The sequence below is a fragment of the Pleuronectes platessa genome, chromosome 12 (genome assembly GCF_947347685.1).
Source record: "Pleuronectes platessa chromosome 12, fPlePla1.1, whole genome shotgun sequence".
NCBI classification, from domain to species: domain Eukaryota; kingdom Metazoa; phylum Chordata; class Actinopteri; order Pleuronectiformes; family Pleuronectidae; genus Pleuronectes; species Pleuronectes platessa.
In genome coordinates, this window is record NC_070637.1 from 16,085,195 (window position 1) to 16,106,078 (window position 20,884).

A 20,884-nucleotide genomic window follows, 5' to 3' on the forward strand; every position below is an offset into this window, starting at 1 on the left:
GTTTTTCCCCCGGTTCAAGGACGCTCAGTTTACCTCCGCAGCTCCTCTCTGCTCTTCTGGTTACCAGCCAGTTCCATCTGGATGGCCGGCAGGGCGGGCAGAATGAGTTGGATCCTGCTGGCCTGACGCTTTACTGCATGGCCGAGCAACTGAGGAGCGATTAGTGTTATATAAGGAATAACATGTCGATAAAGAGTAGATAGTACACAGATGTAAACAGAATTTTCTTTTATCAGTGTTGTTGTTCTGTGTTGTCACAAGCTGTTACAGCTTCAGCCAACTCTCTGTGTTAAAAGTTATTTATTACGTGTTGAATGTTTGACTTCTTGTTTGTATTTATCTGATTTAGTCTCATTGGCTGGAATTTTTGTTTTATGAAACACCAACGTTAACTGTCACAGTAATTACTATGGCCCACTTCTCATGTCAACCAATCCCTGTGTGCAAGAACGCAACACAGGAGGTGGGGTGCAAATCTCCAGCTCTGATTGGCTGTCGGCCCCCACAAACTCCCCTCCAGAGAAGCACTGGTCAAGGATGAGGCTGTTGTGTATTTGTGTTTATTTGCATCCACGAGTGCATGTGTGTTCATGTGCGCACGCATGTGTGTGTGTACATGCCTGCTTGTGATGAGAAAACCAGCTACAAAAGTGTGACCTGGCAAAGACCTCACTTGAACCTCACAAATTAGTGCCGTGCCTCATGATGTGTGAAATGTTCACTGACCACTCATAGCTAATTATTAACTGTAAATGTCTGATTATCTGCACAAGCACAAACCCCACTTTAACACATCATATATATATATATGTATGATGTGTATGGGCCATCTCTATTCTGGCCCATACACTGTATCTATCCAACAGAAGCCCATTACGTTTTTTAGAGAAAGACTTAAAAGGGTTTAAAACGATGAGAACAAGCATGAGACACACTCTATCTCACAAACACACACACACACACACACACACACAAACACACACACACACACACACACACACACAGACACACACACACACAGACACACACGCACACACGCATATATGTCCGAGCGGCACAGAGGGAGGGCAGCAGCTGGGCTCGAGGAGTGTCATCCTATCCCATCTCTATTCTGGCCCATTTTGGACCCTCAGCACATTCCTCTGTGAATCTGTCACTGATGACTGAAATATTGCCACAATACCACTCGAGCAATTTGCCTCAATCACACAAGATACGCAGGAGTGAGACAATCACTTCACTCGTCAGCTAACGCTTACCATGTGAACTAAAGTCTCTGTTTTCAACAATGGCTCGTCCTTTAAAGCTGCTATCTCCACTGTTGCTGGTGGTAAAAAGGCTCATAAAATGGAGACAGGATGTTTTTTAGGTTGTGCTTGATCTATAAATAGCAATAAAGTAGAAAAATATAGAAAAATAAAAGTTTTCTATGTGTTGAACTGCAGGAGCGTTTCAAGGGACTTTGGGGGCCCCAGGCCAAAGGGACCGAGGAACAAATCTGATCAAAATAATAAACAAAGTGCAAACCGAGCCTAAACATAAATTAGAGTAAAGAAGTAAAGTTTAAGTGCAAAACTCCACCACCACCCCAGGACAAATCATACACACTTTAGACACAATTTAGACGTAAAGCTAATGGCACGGAGTCTGGTTACGGGGTCTGTGGCCACAGTGTCGTTGCAGATAATAGAATTTAAAGATGGTTCTTACGAAAAATTGTTTAGCACACGATGGCTGAATTATAACATTTTACACACAACATAATTAATCAAGTAATAGTATTCAAGCTAATTCATTATGAAAACAACTGTCAGCTGTGAGTCTGCTGGGTAATGGTACTAACCTCCTGCAGGGGGCAGTCTTGCTATGAGCCTCGACAGCTGGAGTGAGATCTCAGGCCGTCCGCAGATACTGGGTCTGACCTGATGTGAAAATAAAAAGCATACATTTATACAGGGATACTTAATTATTATCTCCACTAGTACATTTCAGCAATTAAAATAAGACATTTAAATCCACTTAGTCTAAAACCAGGGGAAAGAGGCATTGTCTTGATAGGCATCACTTTCAAATACTGAATTACAGATTCTGTTTTATCACATCAACAGCTTGAACAACATTGCTCTTTGATGAGAACCGCACTCAGCACCATGCTGAACCTGGTACTGATGATCCAGCTCAACACGAGCCTTGTTTCACAGCAGTCAGAGAAAAATTCCTCTCATGTTACGTCCAGATAAACGAGGCTTTCACTGTGGCCCCACTGATCTGAGTTAAGAGGGCTTAAAGGGTCGGGAGAAAACTTCAGATTCCTCCACATCAGCAGCGAGCCACAGTCCGGTGAGTATCACCTTTCTACACGTAAAACTTTCACGATTTCATCTTAATGGTATTTTTGTCTTTGGGGAAATTTATGCATGTAACTAATCCATTATAATTATGAATAAGTGTCAAGTGTTCAGATGGAAGAACAATGTGAAATAGCTTTAACATCTTTAGGTTTGAGTTTAAGAAACTCCAGACAAAGAGAATGGAATAAGAAATTAACAATTTCTATACTTAATGTTTATACATGATTTCTCTGCAGGTGGCCTGTGGAGCGAGTTTAAGGTGATGGTGACTGTGACCGAGGTGCTACAGTTTTGGGGCCTGTTTGTCACAGAGGTCATTAGCTCGATCGCCGACTGGTTCCAGACCAAACCAGCATGGGCCAACCTGGAGGTGCTGGAGGACACGGAGCTGAAGACCACAGGAGGAGGTGAGCCACACCACAGAAACAAGCCGTGAGAACGGTGGATTTTATTCCCAATCACTTCTACTGAAAGTCCTTAAGAAGGGTATCTGTTTATTTATTATAAAAACGAAAAAGATTTGAAGAAAACAGCTAATAAAAAAGTAAACCCATCTTTCGATCCTACAGAACTTCGAAGGATTAAATTGGTTTGACACAAAATAAGCAAATAACACTCATGAACACTTAAATTGAAGTTAATCCCTGAGATGATGAAAACCCAGCATTTGGCACCTCAGATTATCTACGACAGAACTTAACCCACCGTCTGTGGACGTCTTTATCTGATGGATACGAGGTCTGTGTTTCCTTTAGTCCATGAAAGACACAAAGCCAAAACCCTGTGGGAGAAGACTGGAGCTGTGGTCGTGGTTTTACGACGACCTGGATGATTATTGTGCAGAGAGGTATGAAATCACAAGAGCCCTGTATTCACCTGACTGGTGATTCATGCTATTTGATTATGTCTGTGCCTCTGTCTTTGCAGGAGGCCGCTGAGCTGTCCTCTCTCAAATCCCAGCTGCAGGACCTTGAAGTCCCACTTTTTGCCGTGGTGAAAGAAAACATTGGCAAAGAGCTGGACGGCTTCAAGAAGTACTTCTCTGGGAAGGTCTACGTGGATCAGCAGGTCTGTTTTTGTAAATCCCCTCCCCCACAGATGCCTTTGAGATATTAAGTCACACATGGAGGGTTACACGATTTAAGCCAATAAGCTGCCTTTATATTTTTCTCACAGAGAAATTTCTACGGCCCTCAAGAGCGATGGATGTTTCTCTCCATGTTCCTGCGTGTTGGTGTGTGGAGGAACCTGTGGCGGGCTTATCGGAGAGGCTTCAGGGGAAACCTGAGAGGGGAAGGACTTGTCCTGGGAGGAGTCTTCGTCATTGGACCCGGAGATCAGGTTTGGGAGAACTCATATTTTCTGACAAGTGGATCTGGATGATCTATCGGAGTATGATCATTTTTTATTTATTTCCCCCCTCAGGGTATTCTACTGGAGCACCGCGAGAAGGAGTTTGGGGATAAAGTGAATCTGCTGGCGGTCCTCAAAACAGCACGGAAGATACAAGACAACATGAAAAGATAGAGCTCAGAATGTGAACGTTTGTTGGTGTGGTTTCATGTCGTAGTGGGGCTGGATGACGCGGCCAAAAATTATATCAAGATAAAATATAAGATATTGATAATTATCACAGTTAATATCATCTTTTGTTTAAGTTTAAAGACAGATTTTTGCTCCTTGTTGTGGCTTTAAACTCTCAAATCAACTCCTAAATGTGTTGACACAATGCGATAATTATTGATATTGTTTTAATGCCCGGTTCCATGTTACATTGTTTCCGGATTCGTGGCTTTCAGTCTGAGCCTGGATTCACTGCACCTTGACTTACAACACATTTAACACATACTCTGCTCATGTGGCAGTTGCATGATCTCAATGTGTTAATGCTGTTGTTTCAGGGTGTCTCAAAGGGATAGTTCACCAAAAATTGAATTGACTACTCACCACTATGATGTGTGAAAATGCACAAAAAGTTGTTGCAGTTTCCGGGGGGAAACAGCATGGCTGGCAAATCCAATACAATTGAAGTTAATGGTGAGTGATTCTTAAAATGTATAAAACTTTAAAAGTTGAAAATGGAAAATACCTTGTTTTTAGTGCCTAAATAACAGCTGTGATCCACCAGTGAACGTGGCTCTGGAGTAAGATATCAGTGGAAGTTTAGGCTAAAAACACAGTGTTCACCATTAAGTTCCATTATATTGGATATGGCTGCAACTCTGTTTAGTGTTTTGTGGCCTCCAACACTTTCACCCACCCCTCCATAGGCACAGTAAGTGAATTTTTCATTTTTGGGTGAACTTTCCCTTTAAGCAAAGCAACAGCTGAAATGTGCCACTTTAAAAGCTTATCGTCCACCGTCTGCAAACCTGGGCTTGGATGTGTGATGGTGTTTCGTGTGTTTTAATGAAGACCTGTTTCTAAATCTCAGATGAGAGACACAGCTCTGATGTGAACACACCAACTCATCACCTCAAAACAAGACAGGGATGTGATGACGTGATGGAGGATAAACAGCTGGAGTGAGGCAGTGTTTTCTTCTGTTTGACATCTCATAATAAAACAATGTTCGTGTCCAGCTGATTGGTTTGTTGTTTTACCTGTTTCTGTGTCTTCTTATGTCTCCGTGCTCGCTCTCTTCCTACGCGTTCACGTGCTCCTCGGGAAAATTCCCTTTTGTCACAACTTCCATGAGTACACAAAGTTCTCTATGTTGTTTTTGAGTGTTTGGGGCGTTTAAACTAAACCCCAACTACTCTACAGACCATTTGCATGATGTCGAAGAGTGAGGACAAGGGACCAGGTGCGTTTGAAACAGGGAGGAAGTGGACATGTCATTTGCAAGAGAAAAAAATGTATAAGAGCTGAACACAAAGTTCTTTATTCACGAGCAGAAATTCTCAAACTCGCCACCTAGATGTCTTAAAGCTGATAAATATATAATATATATATATACATCACTAATTACTAACACAATTTCCCCAGGTAGCCTATACTTTCATGATGCTAATGACGATGATGATTATGAAAACTATTATTATTATTAAAATATTATTATTATCAACGTTATCATTATTATTATTCGTAGTAGTAGTAGTAATATAAGTAGTAATATTGCTATTATTATAATTTCCTTTTCCTGAATTTCAACAGTTAGATATCTTACTACTCCATATGTACACACTCCATTCTTGTGTCATACCTGATTCCTCTCTTTGTCATCAATGTTTTCATTTATTTACTTTCAGTTTTTAAAAAAGTTGTCGGGAGCAAATTTTTACGATTATTCCGACAGCACCTGAATACACTCTCTCGTCCGAGCCGGTCGATCTTGTTCGATTAGTTTCCCTGCTCTCTGTCTCTGGATCGTTTCGCACTCCTGCGTGTGATCGGATCTCTGCAGCGTCGTTGCCTGAGGTGAGTGAATCAGAAAACTGATCAGAGAACTGATCCAAACATTAATAACCCGTCGACAGCGTCTGCACAGACTCGCCCGCTGCATCGAGCTGTGCTATCCACTGAACACACGGCTCACAGTTAGCTTAATGCTAATGTAGCCTCCGTCTGTCCCGCAGCACTGACAGTAGTGAACTCTGCAGGGCACCGACAGTGTGTTTATTATGTAATCCTCTTCACCCCGAGGCCTCTGGTCATAATATTTATCTAAATTAATATTCGATCACAGCTTTAACTGCAGGTGAAGTCATGAATCACGTGTCGATCGGATCAAGGTCATCACCTGTCTCCGGTGGGACGTCCGGTCAGTGTTGTCACCACCTCACCTTTACAGCCCAGATAAGACTTTACTGTTTTCAACCAGCAAGATAGAGTTCTGCTGGATTCCTAATAAACCAAGTAACAGCTCATGTATCCAAGGTACGAATCACTGTTGTTTAGTTTATTAGAATATCTGAAGGATTACAGGTTGGTCTGTTTTGTCAGATGAGAGGTTCACACCAGCTCAGCCCACATTCATTCATTTGATAGTAACATGTGATTTCCACAGGTTTTTTCTCAAGTGACCAAGTCAGATATTAGAGGAGAGCCCTGCACTTATCAATTTATCAAATGAAGCCCTGTCATTTTATTAACCATTTCCCTTCTTGCTGTAATTAAATAATCATTCTCTTCCAATCTTAACTTGAGCAAATTTTCCTCAATGTTTGCTACAGAAATTTAAAGGGTTCATAGATAAGAGAGCTGTGCAAATAGTCAACAAATTGTAAATTATTATTTAACATTTAACCGAAAACATCTTTTGCACATTCATGTGCTAAAACCATAAAATTGAGCTGTTCCTTTTCCCGACAGAGAAAAGTTAAGGCGACCACATATAACAGAATAGAAACCTTTTGTTTTCATGGCACAAGAGAAAAAGATCTACTGCAAGATTAGAGGTGCTACGACTGAGAGCTGTGCAGAAAAAACAAAAAGAAGCAACTTGTCCATCATGTGTGTCAGTAGCAGTGTTAGCGGCTCGCTCAGTGCTCGCTCGGCTGCAGACACATTCACGGAGAGCAGACTTTTGTTTGTGTCACAGGGGGGAGGAGGGGGGAAGGGTGTATCTCTCTCTCTCTCTCTCTCTCTATTTTTTCATCTCTTCGTCCTTCCACTTTGCAAACTGTCCGTTTTCAAATGCATTTTGGGGATTTATGAGACGAGTCTCAGGCGAACGAGTATTTTCTTCACACCTTGGAAACAGAGAAAAGTCAGTATAAATTTGTTCTACTCCTATAAGATAGATTTTGGTATTTTTCAAACATGTTGTCGGTTTTCGTCTTGTGTAATATATCAGCTACACTGGTCGTGTTTAATAGTGCACAGTGTGTAGGGAGTTCTGTGTGTCTTGTGTGTCTACCTTTGAGTTTCAGTTCATTTTCTCTGTCGATGTATTTGCTTGACAAAAAAGAGAACTTGGGGTTGAAGAACGGAAAGTTTATTTGCAAGTAAGAGAACTTTTGCACTGAAACTGTCAACCACACATTTTTTTGCTCTATCATGCTCTCATCTGAACATCGCTGTTATCTTCTATATAATAAACATGGCTGGTTGGTCTAGCAGAGCAATCTTGAATTAATCCATGCAATCCAATGTGGGCTTTTCGAAAGATGGGCTGCAGTACAGGTGGGGTGTTTTTTTTCTGGCATGGCACGGCTGGTTTATCTTTCATAGACAAGACGTTGTGTGTTTCTGTCTTTCAGTGAACTCTTGAAGGGGGTTGTATAGTCAGGCTTTGTCCTGGTCCAGATGTTGGCTCTGTCTAGATGCTCCCCATCTGTGAGGAGGTCTGTCTCCATGCACCTCTCTCTGGGCAGCCTTACCCTGAGCCGCCTGTCCTCCGCCACAGCCAGGCCCCATATTTTGAGAACCCACTCTGCTCCGTTTCACCAGAGTAGAGCCAAATCCAGTCCTGAGCCAAACAAGCCCACTCCAGGCAAGGACATGTAGCATTGGACTGATCCAAGTGTTCTCTGTCACAACCCAAACAAATACAGTCTGCAAGATTAACATCGCATAAACAGTAACTTCTTAAGGTTAACTTCAGGCTAGAGTCTAATCAACAAAGCATGAAACCACTTCATTAAGGCCATAATAACTATTAGCAGATTTTCTTGGTGTGTATATAAATATATTTGAATCTTGGAGTAACTTCTTGTTAGATATTTGAATAAATGAAAAAATATGTCACAGTGAAAAGAAGAAGTTGATGATGACTTTACTGAATTCATTTCATCATCTAGCTTCTTTTAAAGTCCCTTCTTAAAACGTTTCTGTTTATGAAAGATTAGCAACTTATTGATTCTTATTTACACAGACTAATCCTATTAAATTAAATTATTCTATCTATTTTATTTTATCTTGTCTGCTCATGTTTTATCCTTTGATTATCATTGTGTAAAGCACTTTGTAACATTAGGCAGAAGGTTATATAATAAAGGTCATGATTTTCTTTATAAAGAAAAAAAAAAAGTAAAAGTTGCTTTTACGTTGTGATTGTGCCTCAGACCTTTCTGATGTATCTCACTGTCTGTGCTGCAGTGTTTTCCTCTGGGCTGGAGGGGGATCTTCTGGAGATGGGGATGTGGTCTCTGGGTCTGGGCGCTGTCGGAGCAGCACTGGCCGGGATCTTCCTGGCCAACACTGATTTGTGTCTGCCTAAAGCTGCCATGGCATCGCTGGAGCACCTGGAAGATGCTGACCTGCGCTCCACCGTAGATGGTAGGCTGGCTCTCTGATTGACCGTTTTAATTATGTCACCCTACGTTAATCTTGTTTTTTCTTAACAACCCGTGAACCCATTAGGAATTAACAGTACATCAGCACAATAATCGGCCATTCATAGTTTTCCTTGCTGTTGCATGAGGGGCACGCTTTGTACATGATGTGTCGTGTGTAGCATGTAAGACTAAGCTGCTTTCTTAAATCAGCTGCTTGTAAAGATTAGATCACTGAGCCTGAAGCCGAAAGTCCTGTGTTATTCTTCACAAGCGTGTTCAACATATACATGTTCCCTTTAATAAATGAACATCGTCCTTTTCTAATTTGAAGGCCAAATCTTTTCTCTTCCGCACATAAGTTCAAATGAGTTCTTGCAGATGTGAAAAAATATCATTTGAGTTACTTTATTGAAGAGGAACATGTTTTCGAAACAGTTTGTTCTTGTTTTGTCTGCAGACGCCACAGTCATCAAAGCAAAGAGCCTGTGGGAGCAGAGCGGGGCCGTGGTCATGGTCGTACGACGGCCTGGGTGATTTTTGTGCAGAGAGGTAATCGCACGTGTTTCTGAGCTTTTATTCAGAGTGTATTTATGTAAAATCTTCTCTGATGGTATTATCTCTCTCTCTCTCTCTATAGGAGGCCTCTGAGCTGTCCTCTCTGAAGCCCCAGCTGGAAGAGCTCGGGGTCCCTCTGGTCGCCGTGGTGAAGGAGAATGTCGGCTCAGAGATCCAGGACTTCAGACCGCACTTCGCTGGGGACATCTACGTAGATGAAATGGTAGGAGACCGCATCGGATCGTGTCCCCCCCACAGTTTCATAATGAGCCAAAACTGCTTTACATTTCTCATAGAAACATAAGAGAGATGTTTTGCTGGGTTACTGCCTTGTATAGATGTGCACCTGTATTTGCCTAATGCTCGCGCTATCCGTCATCAAGTTTGTACCGTCCACGTAGACAGTCAGCCGTCATAGTTTCTATTTAAGCCTAGGTTTGCATATTCAAACTACTTGTTGTGTCAAACCAACTAACCCAAACCAAGTTGATAGTGGAAAGGTTGAAAAAAGTATCTGTTTTTGTAAAAGAAACAGTTAGAGGGACTGAATATTTTGAGTAAAAAAAACAGCGAACTGCATTTGTTTTGGCTTTAAAAAATGACCTTAACAATCAACACATTTTTCACAAATTTCTTTCCTAATCAATTTTATCCCTTTTTGAGGTTAAAGGCTTGGTTGTGGATCTTCTAGTCCATTAGTGGAACATCTTATGAACATTAGAGTCTTAACTGAGACGTTAACATCGTTTTAATAATCTTTCTACGGGTAATAGATTATTTATCATAAGTTATTACTGGGGAATGAAAATAAGTCACATATCTATATTTTAAAAACCTGTATTTATCTGCTGCTAGGTTGGGGTGATAAAGAATCATGTTGTGAATTCAAAATTAGCAACAATCTAGGGCTACGTTGTAGCACTAACAGACATTTTGAAGCATGTTGCGGATAGTGGAGAGAGCGATCGATGACTAAGCGCACGTCTCCGTGTTGCAAGTGTCTTGTGCACTGCGGCAAGGACTAACACTTCACTTCCTCTGTCGGTCGAGTGATGTCGATCCTCACCTGCTAATTGCTCCTTACGGTCCACTCTATCAATACAAAAATATCCTTAGGCCTTGAATTTTCCTGCAAAGTTTCATGATTTTTTTAGCATGTCTAGGCCCTGAAAAAGCCCCCGAAAGGGAAATAATAATAATAGTAAAAATCCTTTCAACTCAATAGGGCCTCCCTCCGTTCAGTGCTCAGGCCCTAACTATGTTCATCTTATATTGTCCATTTAAGACCTGAAACCTTGTGATTACAGAAACTCTTCTACGGTCCGCTGCAGAGGAAGATGGGGGGTGTGGGGTTCATCCGCCTCGGCGTGTGGCAGAACTTCATGCGGGCCTGGCGGTCCGGTTACCAGGGCAACATGAACGGAGAGGGCTTCATTCTGGGCGGAGTGTTTGTCATTGGGCCGGGAGACCAGGTAGCTCCGCCCCCACCTGGGCTAAGATACGATTCGGCTCAGTAGAGCTTCACTAAGCGTCTGTGTTTGAACTGCTTGTTGTGTTTTGCAGGGGATTCTCTTGGAACACCGTGAGAAGGAGTTTGGAGACAAGGTGAAAGCTGCAGATGTTTTGGAGGCTGTCAAGAAGATTGTTCCGGCGAAGTAAATTCCTCAAAGAGCAGGCTGGATTTAGAGCTAGAGGAATGTTAACATTTTAAGTTTGAAGTGCCGAGTCCACCCATCACTGAAGTATAATTTTTACAACTGCTTTTACGTATGTTTGTGTTGTATCACATTAATTAAATGTCGTTTACAAAAGCAGAGCTGTGAAATACAGAGCCAGTAATAATGAGTATCTCTCTCTACCTCCGAAGAAACCTAAGAAGTTAGTTTCTTAAAAACGGGTACATTACAAACAGGTAGTGGGGGGGATTTAAAGGCAGCGTTTTCATTCATGTACATCGTCCATTACTTTTAAGTTCTCTTGAAATCTTCAGTCTATATTAATAATTCTATCTTTCACGATTCCTGTTTTGTTTGCTTCTCCTGCTCAGGTTCATAAACGTGTCTCAAACATGGTTGACAGGTGCGTGTCCATGTGTGTGTCTAATAATGACAACCTGACTCTAAACTCAGCTTTGAGAGGAGCAGGTTTGATGCCCAAACACACAAATGTTCAGCGTCTGTCGCCATGTGGAGGAGAGTTTGTGCTGCCTGACGCAGGTGTCGCTGTTGTGTGTGTGTTAGACAGAGAGATTGTGTATTTCTGCACGCGTGTGTACTAGCAAAAGAAGATAAAACGTAATAAAGAACCTCATCACCATATCTTCACTGTGCTCGTATTCTGAACACCGATTTTCAAGTATAGAAATCTGACCCATACTCAGTAGATTGACTACATCTACAGAGAAGAGACTGCCACACACTGAGGCTGAACACTGACGGGAAAGTTCTCATGGATGAGTCCAAACATGTTGGTAATAAACAACCCATGTTTGTTTATCGTCACATCTAAAAACAAAACATCAGATTTAAATCCTATATTTTTTTCCCGCTGGAGCCAACAGCAGTTTTATCTGATCGCCCTGTTTCACTATGGCACCAACTAGACAAAAGATGGTTCCTACATTGACATTAACTTCTTTTCCTTGAGAGTTTAAGGTAATATTATAATAAAAATTATAATTAAATACAATATTCACTAGTATCTCAATAAGAGGAGAGTTCAGACATGAATGTTACACTTTTTATTCAGTCGTTCTAAGTAAAATACATGTCACATCAAAACAATACAGAATAAAAGGGAGGAAACACTGATCCAATATTGACGAGACGTATGAACATGAAATAACAAGAAACATTCATGAGTGTCACAGATTGTCTTTACATTGGCTTTCAGTTAGCAAGGATTACATTTATTTTTCATGACATGCACAACCAAAATAAAAAATGTGTAATAGTCTGATTTATTGTGATGTCAACAAAATTGATGCCTATTGAGATTTATATTTCGAAACTTTGCGCCGATGTATTTTAAAGTTGTTGAAAAATGTGATTTTGCACCGAGGATCACTTCTGTTAAAATAAAAACATGTTTTTTGATCAGTATCAGGTCGGTACAATAAAGCTGAAGCGAAAACATTAAAAAGCTTCACACTCCTCTCAATCCTGTACCATTCTTACCCGTCTCATCTTTGGCTCGATCTACGAATGCGACAAGCTGAGACACACGTGTGTGTTTAAACGCTCACGACAACCGTCCAGGTTTGTTCTTGACATTAGCACGTCACAATTCAAACAGCAGAGAATAATGGAAAACAACAGAAACTGAGCCAATGGCTGAAGAATGAATTTGCAGTAATGGGACTCATTCAACATTAACCAGCATGATAAACAATTATAACTTTCGATATATATTTTAAAAAGCTTTTTTTTCCCGCAACAGAAATGCATAGAGTTACTACAGCAGCACAGCAAAGGTTATATAGTGCAGTATTGCCCTCAGCAGTAAAAACACCCCAAACACAACACATTGGAGACAATAAGCACAGAAACCCACATGTATTAATGGTGTTGTCACTGAAACACTGTCCTGCAGCAGCACCAGTCCGTGTTACAGAAGGTGAAGAGAGATTCAGACAGTTACCAACATCCGTTCACATGAACGCTACAGAGACAGTGTTATTGTTGCTCCAGGTTTAAACGTTAACATGAAAGTGACTAAAAGAGCAGCTGGAAGAAATGTGTGATTGGAAAATGTGATGCACTTCATGTTTAAGTAATACAAAGAAATCCTTCTCCTACAGAAGTTTAAACACATATGAAGACTGTTCCAGGAGAGGAATCTCGAGGTGGTAATGACTTCATTTGGGATTGAAACCACTGAATCACAGGATCACACATAAACACAATCATCACGTATCTGAAGATGCAACTGGTTCGGCAGTTGCTACAATCCTGTTATTGTAATGTTCAACCTCAAATTTCAGAAACAATCTCAAGTGACTCGCGTGATGCCAAATGGTGATGAATTCAAGTATGACCTCGACTTGTACAATCCTACTGTTGGGATTAGTTTTTGTTTCTGCACATGACACAACACAAACAGTGAATCATAGTTGGTGATCTGTGCCTGTTCTCATTCATCTAAAGTGAGAGCTCATTGGGTCTAGAGCAGGAGGAGCAGGAGCTTATTAAACTCTGCTCCTCTGTGCTCCTACAACACAAGCACCTGACAGGGTATATGGGGCCATCTGGTGGATTTGCGAACAGAGGCCCACCTTCATGATAAAATCTCTAAAATCCCTCATGCATATGTGCTCCATACATTACACATCATATATATATATATTCATATATTTATATATTTAGTATAGATATTTTCTATAAATACATCCGAGAAAAATATACTTATTCTTACATCAGTCAGACAGCACTGGAATAAACTGAGCTGATAGGTCCTCACTATCTAATCCCGGCAGACAGCTGTGTGTTTGTGTTTGATAGCTTGGTCAACAACGTGAAGGAGTTTGATCAGAGAAGAGGAAACTCGGCCAAACTGTCAACGACAAAGCATCAACAAATACTGTGCACACACACGATCTGGATATTATAAGTATTCAATATTTCTCTCTCCGTCCGTCCGTCCCACTAGCTACGTTCATTTGGTACAATGGAACATCAGTGGCTCCAGTGCAGGTGGCTGGCTGTTTGCTGCACTTAATAACCCTGTATTTCCAACAATAAATCCAATAAACTGGAGTCTAAGTTGCATTATTGCAGCGACACGTCGTCTATGATCACATATTTTTCTTGGCGACAAAACAATGACACAACATAGGACATTCTTCTCCAGCTAACAAAACCAGCAAACATGGCCTAGAGCAGTCAAAGAACTCATCAATATGCTACTACAGTTAACCACTGCACTAGTTCATAAAGTGATCTCAAATAATTAAAGGCCTTCAGAAACAGGCTGCCATATAAAAACAGCACATGTTTACGCTGACAGATCACAGAACACACAACAGACCCTCTGACGCACTCTACTAAGCTTTTGTCATATGATTCCTACACATGTGCCAACTTTACCTAGCACCTCACCGCCTGGTCTAAGAGAACGGAGGAGCATAAGTACACTTTAAGGAGAGATGAACAGAGTTAAGAAGGTGCGACAGTAAACGAGGAAGCAGAGAACAACAAAAGAGGAACTTATTCATCGAAGGTTGAACTATTCAGGGCCGATTAACACAACTTTTGTTCCAGTGTAACTGCGGCAATTCAAACAAAACATGGGTAGTGTCTATTAACCTAAAATATCACAAAAGAATAATGTGACGATGACGAGGGAAGAACTGGAAAAGCGAAAAAAGTTGTACCACCTTAGAATAATCCTAATATTTACGATACATATATGACTCAGGAGCACAAGCCTTCATTTTAAACTGGAGTGAGATCATAGGACTGGTACGAACCTGAACTCGACATGATATACAAGTCAGTCAAACATGAATCAGCGAGTGCCGCCAGTGAAGAGGCAGTTTCGACTAAACAAAGACAGAAAACACGACACTGTTTTATAAAGGAGTCAGTTTGTCTTTTCTACGGAGTGTCATCTATGTACAGAGAGAACTTTCTGTCATGATCCTTCTCAAAGTTTTTTTTTTCCTTATCCCTTCAGTGACTCCTCCGAAATAATTATCAGCCTCCGTTCTTACACTCGGAGAATCTCTGTGCAGTCAGATTTTCAAAAAACAAAAATACACTAGTTTCACAAAACCAACAATAACAAAAAAAAAAAAAAAAGCATAAATTCATTTTGTATTGCCCTCCCACTTGTGCCCACACGCCAGCTGACATGTGCATATATGTGTGCGTGTCTGCGTGTCGTGTGTACGGAGATGTGTTGGCTGGTCCTACAGGCCCTTGTTGAAGTAGACGGTGGTGGTGTTGGGACTGGTCTGGTGTATCCTCTCCTGCAGGTCTGCCTCCAGCCCGCTCACGCTCATAGAGCTACAGAGGGATTATTGAACAAGTTTTAGATTTGATGCAACGGTTTAGTAAACACACACGTACAACAGGTATCAATGAGAGTGATGTGAGAGAGGCTGTCGCTACCTTTTCTGTGGGAACAGGGCGCAGCACAGAGGAGTTGCAAACACCAGGCTGAAAATAAGATGTAGAGGAGGGATGGTTTGTTAGTTACAGATGCTCGAGTCCATATAAAAACATGGCCGTAGATAGTGCTGGTGCAATAACTTACCACAGGCCGACCAGCCCCACCTGGATTGGAGCATTTAGAATTGGGAACCGCTGCAGGGAGAGAAAACACAGGACTGTGTATCAAGTGGCATGTGACAGGACTCATTCATCATCTGGACAAACACGAAAACCAGCACCACCAGTAAAACCACAGACAAAAACAAACATATTTGACAGTCATACATGCAGTATGCTCACCTTCATGAACGCTTTCTTCTCCAGAGCATTCATGATAACCGGAGGGATGGCTGTGAGACAATAACAACAAAGAATGTAACGTGTTTTGCTTCAGGAACAAAAGCAAAGAAGATGATAAATGACAGACTTTAGTTACAGTTATTTTTCAACTTTCAAACCAACAGTTTAACATCCAGGATGAGTCAGCTGATGATTGGTTTCGATAAGTAGGGTGGGATAAGTTGAGTGTACATCAGGTTTTATGTCACTTAGATACACAGATTAACTGTATTACTCACTAACTGGTCTCTTCCAGCTCCTGAGAAGAATATCTGACTCTTTAACTATTTAGCTACTCCCGAATCTGTCTGTCTGCTGAGTGTCTGAAGTGAAGTGAATTTACTAGAAAAATATGTTTTATGCTGAGGCAGTCAGGAACTGAGAGTGAACCAAAACTGATAACTTGTGGGCTGGGCAGCTCAACATAGAGCTGAACTTCACTGTAAAGCTCAATAAAGCTGAAGGGCGCAGCAGAACAGCTGCTTTATCGAATCAGTAGATGATTTACCCATTGCTGGTACTGCCATTCCGATCCTCGAAACCACCACCTGCACAATGGCCTGCTTGGCAGCAGTGGGGGACTCTCCTAACCTGTTTCCATTCTCATCAGTCACAGGGATACCGTACTTCAACTCCCTGGTAGAAGCAAAAACAAAAGTTATGTGAAGCCACTGTCACAATCTCTAAAAGCTACTGAAAGGTTCATGTTCGAGCTCTTACCTCTGTCTCATGAAGGGAATATTGATACAGTTAGCAGCAGCGACAGCAGCGAAGGGGACAAACCGGCTGACGATTGGAGGGAGACGCTGCAAAGACGGGGACGAAACAGAGACACGGTCAGAAAAACAGAATCTGAGTTACACATCACTCAATGTGTGGATTCACTGGAGCCGCAGGTATTATTACCTTAGCTAGAGACTTGAATCCCAAGGCAGTGACTACAGCACCAGTAGTAGCACTGACGTAGGCTGCGCCGAGCTGACTGCGAGGAGACGGATGCATCAGAAACATACGTTAATAACCGACTTCCTCTTTTAGAAGATTCACCTGTTAACACATCATAAATAGCTGTCTTCTGCCACAGAACACGAGGAGTGCAGCTGGTAATCTGTCGGTCACACTTGAGTGAAATATTTCAAATAATAGTCATCTCAGCTGGGGTGCAAATTCATGCTATGTATCAATATGCAAAGCTCAACAAACAAGAACATACAGAAACAGAAGCAGAGGAAGGCACTGTGACATTTGTCCTGAGCTCATGCATTCAATGTATTTCTGCAGCATCTGAAAAGGTGCAAATTCTGGCAGAATGAGAAGAGAATGCAAATGCAAGTTGACCGGACATCTACGGGGATAACCTATGTCAACATGAGTGCATGGTCACATGGGGCTGAACATGCTTAACAGTGGAACGTAATACCGAGAGGACGGCAGCTCCCACAGCCTCCTTACAGACATTAGTATTGGGGGAGGACAGGAATGATCTAGAGTGGATGTGAGGTGAGAAGTCCTCCCTACTTCACGCTGATGGGGGCATCTCCGCTGCGGTTAGTGTAGTTGACGACTGCGTTGAAGGACTGGTTAACCCACTGCCAGAACACCACGGCCGGAGTAGTCCTGCGAACACGAGGGAACGTTGAGGAAGTGAGATTTCACACTGCTCAGTCAAAACTGTGGTGTTACATTTAACACGTCAGAGATAGAAACCACAAGCAAAGCATCTTCAGGGTATTTCAATAGATCTATCAGGGTGGACATAAGCAGATCTAAAAAATAAGAGAAAAACCCCACTAAATCAAGGCTATATTGACTTTTTTTGCAGTTGTTTCTTTTATAAAATGTCACACACTGTTATTATTCAAAATTCAGCTTACACTTGGGCTAAAAAACAATATTTGTAATTACTCTACATTTTGTTGATATTTACCGGGATGTGGACTGATCGTTGCTGTTTAATGTTATTCAGAAGGAAAAGTCACACATTTATTCAGCACATAACCAGCCACATAACCCTCATCCCTGTTTGAAAAACATATTGTATTTATACTTTCACATTGAGATTTTGATCTGAGAACTTCTCTCTGATGTGATGTGTGTAAAAGTATTTAGTTTATTTTCTCAGATAAAACCTTTTATCTCTGACCTATCCTTGTTTCTTTGTTGTGCCAACTTTACATATAATGAAACTAAAACTGAAACCACCATGTAACGGAAATTTCTGACTTTAGCCCCCCCTGGTTTACAGCAGTGCACACTGCTATAAAATGCACTAAATAATACATTTATCAGGGATATATTTGTTCTGGGCCATTATTAACCACCTATTGCTAACTGATTTAGCCTAGGCTGTGATAATTGTCCATAGCTATGCTGTTCACTACAAGGATTAAAATCTCTTATTTTTATGCATTATTGCAGACTGCCATATTGTTGAATTTACAGTCACATAGAAACTGTCACACACATTTATTCTTGATTTTGGCCGATCACAAATTTCCATTTCTCTATTTTAAATCATAAATCTTGCTTTTTGTGTTTAGTAAAACAGGAAATGTGCGCTGTACCTGTAGAAGGTGAGCATGGAGCCTGTGATGGACATGTTCATTGGCACCTGAGCCGACATCCGCCCGATCACAAACATCTTCTCGCCAGTGTCGGGGTGGAAGGCAGAGTCGTAGACGTACTTGGCTCTCCACAGCTCGTCCTCCGTCAGGCCAGGCTTCGCATTCCCAGCCCTGAAAAAAGGCAAGAAGGTGGAGAGACTGAGTCTTTACTTCACAGGACAAAGACCAGATAAGGGAGTTCTACTAATGTGTTTGTCAACAAATAGTGTTACCTTCTCAGTTTTAGATACATTTAAAAATTCTTACTTAAACAAACGTATCAACACAAAGTATGACATTTTCATTTTGAGTCGTTTTACCCCATTAAACAAGGAACACTGGTGTTATTACCTGTGCTCATTTCTATCCATGCCTCACATCAATGAACTCACTCTAACATAATCCTTTAGACCCCCACCCCACCCTCTACCTCCTGACACTTTACCTGTAGTCGTCCACAATCACTTTGGCCTCATCCAGGGTCTCAGAGGACAGCAGGACGGTCCTTGGATCTGTGACCATGAAGAAGTGCTTGGCACGCCCCATGAATGTTCCTTGGTCCCATCGTGGCTCCTTGATGTTTATGTTGAGGGACAGTTCTCCAGACATCGTGGCTTTCTATGATCAATGACACAAATGTTTAATTAATAAAACCGTTTTGATTATTTGCTTTGACGGTATATGTTTCTATAAACCTTATTTTTAATTTAACAACAGAATGTGTTCTAGCATGTTAAATGTTGCTTGTGATTTCAAAGGGAAGCATATCTCATCAACACAACAAATCTCATATATTTGATGAGTCCCAGCACTAGAGGAAATTCGTATAATTAAAAAACCTTTGCTGCACAACTAAGCCCCCACCTCTGCTCAATTAATCACTTTGCTGCAGTACAGGAAATTGTTGTATTGCTGTATTGAAGCAAAGCCCCCGGCCCAACCACTAAACAACACACAAACTAGAACATACACTGAACACATATCTCTGAGAAAATTAAACCACACAGACCAGTTGTTCAGGTTTAGTCTCCATCAGCACGTCCTGCCTCTCAGCGCGTTAAGCGAAAATAAGGGATGTACAGTGAAGTGTTGGATAAGTTATTAATATTATGTCAAATAAAGATAATTGTTATCAGATTGTTCTTGGGAGTATCCACTACCCAGGAGGCTTATCTCAAATGTCCCGTATCAGTTTTGGCTGCGAGTACAAGATACGGGAAAACTGTACTCAAAATGAAACTCTTCAAACTGTAGGTCAATATATATATATATTTTTTTTTAATAAGTCAAACATACCACCACTTAGTGCAAAGAAAGAGAAAGATGTCTACTTTCGGTTAAATTGCCAGTTTGGTGCAGGTGATATGAGAGTTTTGTAAACGTTGTACAAATTTACCAAATGTACTTAATCTACTTTAATGATGTGAATCAAGGCCACGTTCATAAACCAACACAATGATTACCCATTACATGGCCTTGCTGATTGGCCAAATTATATCACACGCCAAGTGTCTCGCCCAGGAAGGTACAACCACATTATTGTGCTCAGATCGTAGAATCTGAGTGTTCCCCATTTGTGCCGGTGGCTTCCTTTAGGGACTGATTTATTTCTAGCATGTCAGTTCATTTTGAAAAATCAAATTCAAAATATTTCCAGAACTTTACCGAAATGATATTTGAATTGAAAACAATCCTACACTCAACCTTATTTTTAAAACATTATATCTTAAACAAAACTTCAACTTTAAGTTTTTCAACTACAATCGTTTTTTCCAATAAACAAAACAATTGGCCCTGTTGCCTCCATACATCACAGTAGTTGCCATAAAAGTTGGTTTATAATCAGACAAAAGAGAAAGCACAGGCACTCAGTAGAACACTTGCCACTTCCTGTACATATTTACAATATATATCCTTTAATAATTGTAGATTAATGGTTGTATTTCTTTTAAATCCCAGTTTTATGACCATTTTTATTTTTACATGTCACCTTTGGCGAGCAGCACGTTGGAATTTAGGTCAGCTGATTGGACCATTGGAGAAACTGAAACCACACATCACACTACACGTTCACCCAGTTGTAAACACGGGTGTTGGATCTGCTGATAGGGAGTCATTCATAAAAATTACATGAGTCACAGTGTAAGGTGCTGAGCGTGTAAAAAAAAAAAAGGGGTGACACATGGATTTGGAGAAGTCACGACAAGCTGCCTCGGTTCCTTTGAGCCGGGGCGGCTAACCTGAGTAGCTTGCAACCACTGGAGCACATACACACAAACACACACATGACAATAACACTACATTAAATCCCCTAACACGTGAATAACAAGCTCAATAACAAGCTCCACGGGACAGAGAAGCTTCATCACGCCGTCAAAACAAACCACTACTGGGTAAATATTGTCGGGATGACAGGTAGCTTAAACGCTAGCTGACATGCTAGCACTGCAGTTAGCGTTCCAGGAGAACGTGTGGACACAGAACATTAGTTCAATAAGTCGTATTGTGACTTAAATCAGGTAAACAAGTGTGTGCAGTCATCACAGAGACTCACCAGCTCGGCTCCCGGTGCTTGTAGCAAATGTTTGACCTCTCAATATCACTGCCGCGCCGGGTAGACCTGTGTCGCCTTCGAATGCTCCACAGAGTGTCGTAAAACACAG

The 20,884-nt window shown here is 41.2% G+C and overlaps 3 protein-coding genes across 9 annotated transcripts in view; 2 read left to right on the top strand and 1 right to left on the bottom strand.

Moving 5' to 3' along the window:
* Nucleotides 1-4,937, top strand: part of LOC128453174 (peroxiredoxin-like 2A) — a 6,975-nt gene extending 2,038 nt beyond the window's left edge. Inside the window, exons 2-7 of the mRNA XM_053435912.1 lie at nucleotides 2,237-2,340; nucleotides 2,588-2,758; nucleotides 3,107-3,198; nucleotides 3,279-3,419; nucleotides 3,528-3,692; nucleotides 3,777-4,937. Coding sequence (XP_053291887.1) covers nucleotides 2,614-2,758; nucleotides 3,107-3,198; nucleotides 3,279-3,419; nucleotides 3,528-3,692; nucleotides 3,777-3,878 — 645 coding nt within the window. The 5' untranslated portion in view covers nucleotides 2,237-2,340; nucleotides 2,588-2,613 and the 3' untranslated portion in view covers nucleotides 3,879-4,937. The remainder of the gene's footprint in view (nucleotides 1-2,236; nucleotides 2,341-2,587; nucleotides 2,759-3,106; nucleotides 3,199-3,278; nucleotides 3,420-3,527; nucleotides 3,693-3,776) is intronic.
* The window catches only part of LOC128453172 (peroxiredoxin-like 2A), a 13,781-nt gene extending 2,336 nt beyond the window's left edge, over nucleotides 1-11,445 (top strand). Inside the window, exons 1-7 of one of the 6 annotated variants that reach the window (XM_053435905.1) lie at nucleotides 5,671-5,771; nucleotides 7,556-7,788; nucleotides 8,394-8,573; nucleotides 9,030-9,121; nucleotides 9,210-9,350; nucleotides 10,435-10,599; nucleotides 10,691-11,445. In XM_053435905.1, coding sequence (XP_053291880.1) covers nucleotides 7,602-7,788; nucleotides 8,394-8,573; nucleotides 9,030-9,121; nucleotides 9,210-9,350; nucleotides 10,435-10,599; nucleotides 10,691-10,786 — 861 coding nt within the window. In that variant the 5' untranslated portion in view covers nucleotides 5,671-5,771; nucleotides 7,556-7,601 and the 3' untranslated portion in view covers nucleotides 10,787-11,445. Of the gene's footprint in view, nucleotides 1-5,642; nucleotides 5,772-6,825; nucleotides 7,063-7,459; nucleotides 7,479-7,555; nucleotides 7,789-8,393; nucleotides 8,574-9,029; nucleotides 9,122-9,209; nucleotides 9,351-10,434; nucleotides 10,600-10,690 lie in introns of those variants that run through there. The other 5 variants (XM_053435904.1, XM_053435906.1, XM_053435910.1 and 2 more) reach the window with 5 other exon arrangements.
* Nucleotides 11,446-11,852: 407 nt separating this feature from the next.
* On the bottom strand, nucleotides 11,853-20,884 carry sfxn3 (sideroflexin 3). Of its 2 annotated transcripts, none has more exons than XM_053435903.1 (11): nucleotides 20,776-20,884; nucleotides 18,667-18,839; nucleotides 18,183-18,353; nucleotides 17,137-17,235; nucleotides 16,525-16,600; nucleotides 16,339-16,424; nucleotides 16,127-16,254; nucleotides 15,580-15,629; nucleotides 15,383-15,432; nucleotides 15,238-15,285; nucleotides 11,853-15,132 (listed from the first exon to the last, which is right to left on the bottom strand). In XM_053435903.1, exons 2-11 carry the CDS (start codon nucleotides 18,828-18,830, stop codon nucleotides 15,036-15,038), a joined length of 969 nt encoding a protein of 322 aa, XP_053291878.1. In that variant the 5' UTR covers nucleotides 18,831-18,839; nucleotides 20,776-20,884; the 3' UTR covers nucleotides 11,853-15,035. The 2 variants fall into 2 exon arrangements, with proteins under 2 accessions (XP_053291878.1, XP_053291877.1); XM_053435902.1 differs by lacking the exon at nucleotides 20,776-20,884 and adding an exon at nucleotides 19,231-19,285.

What these genes read in the sequence shown, in the direction of transcription:
- sfxn3 (XM_053435902.1), bottom strand. Translation starts at nt 19,254, where the DNA reads ATGGAGACTAAACCTGAACAACTG. An exon ending in AGAAGAAAGCGTTCATGAAG is followed by an intron (nt 15,433 to 15,579) that starts GTGAGCATACTG and finishes CTCTCCCTGCAG; the next exon opens with CGGTTCCCAATTCTAAATGC. An exon ending in GTGGGGCTGGTCGGCCTGTG is followed by an intron (nt 15,286 to 15,382) that starts GTAAGTTATTGC and finishes TCTTATTTTCAG; the next exon opens with CCTGGTGTTTGCAACTCCTC.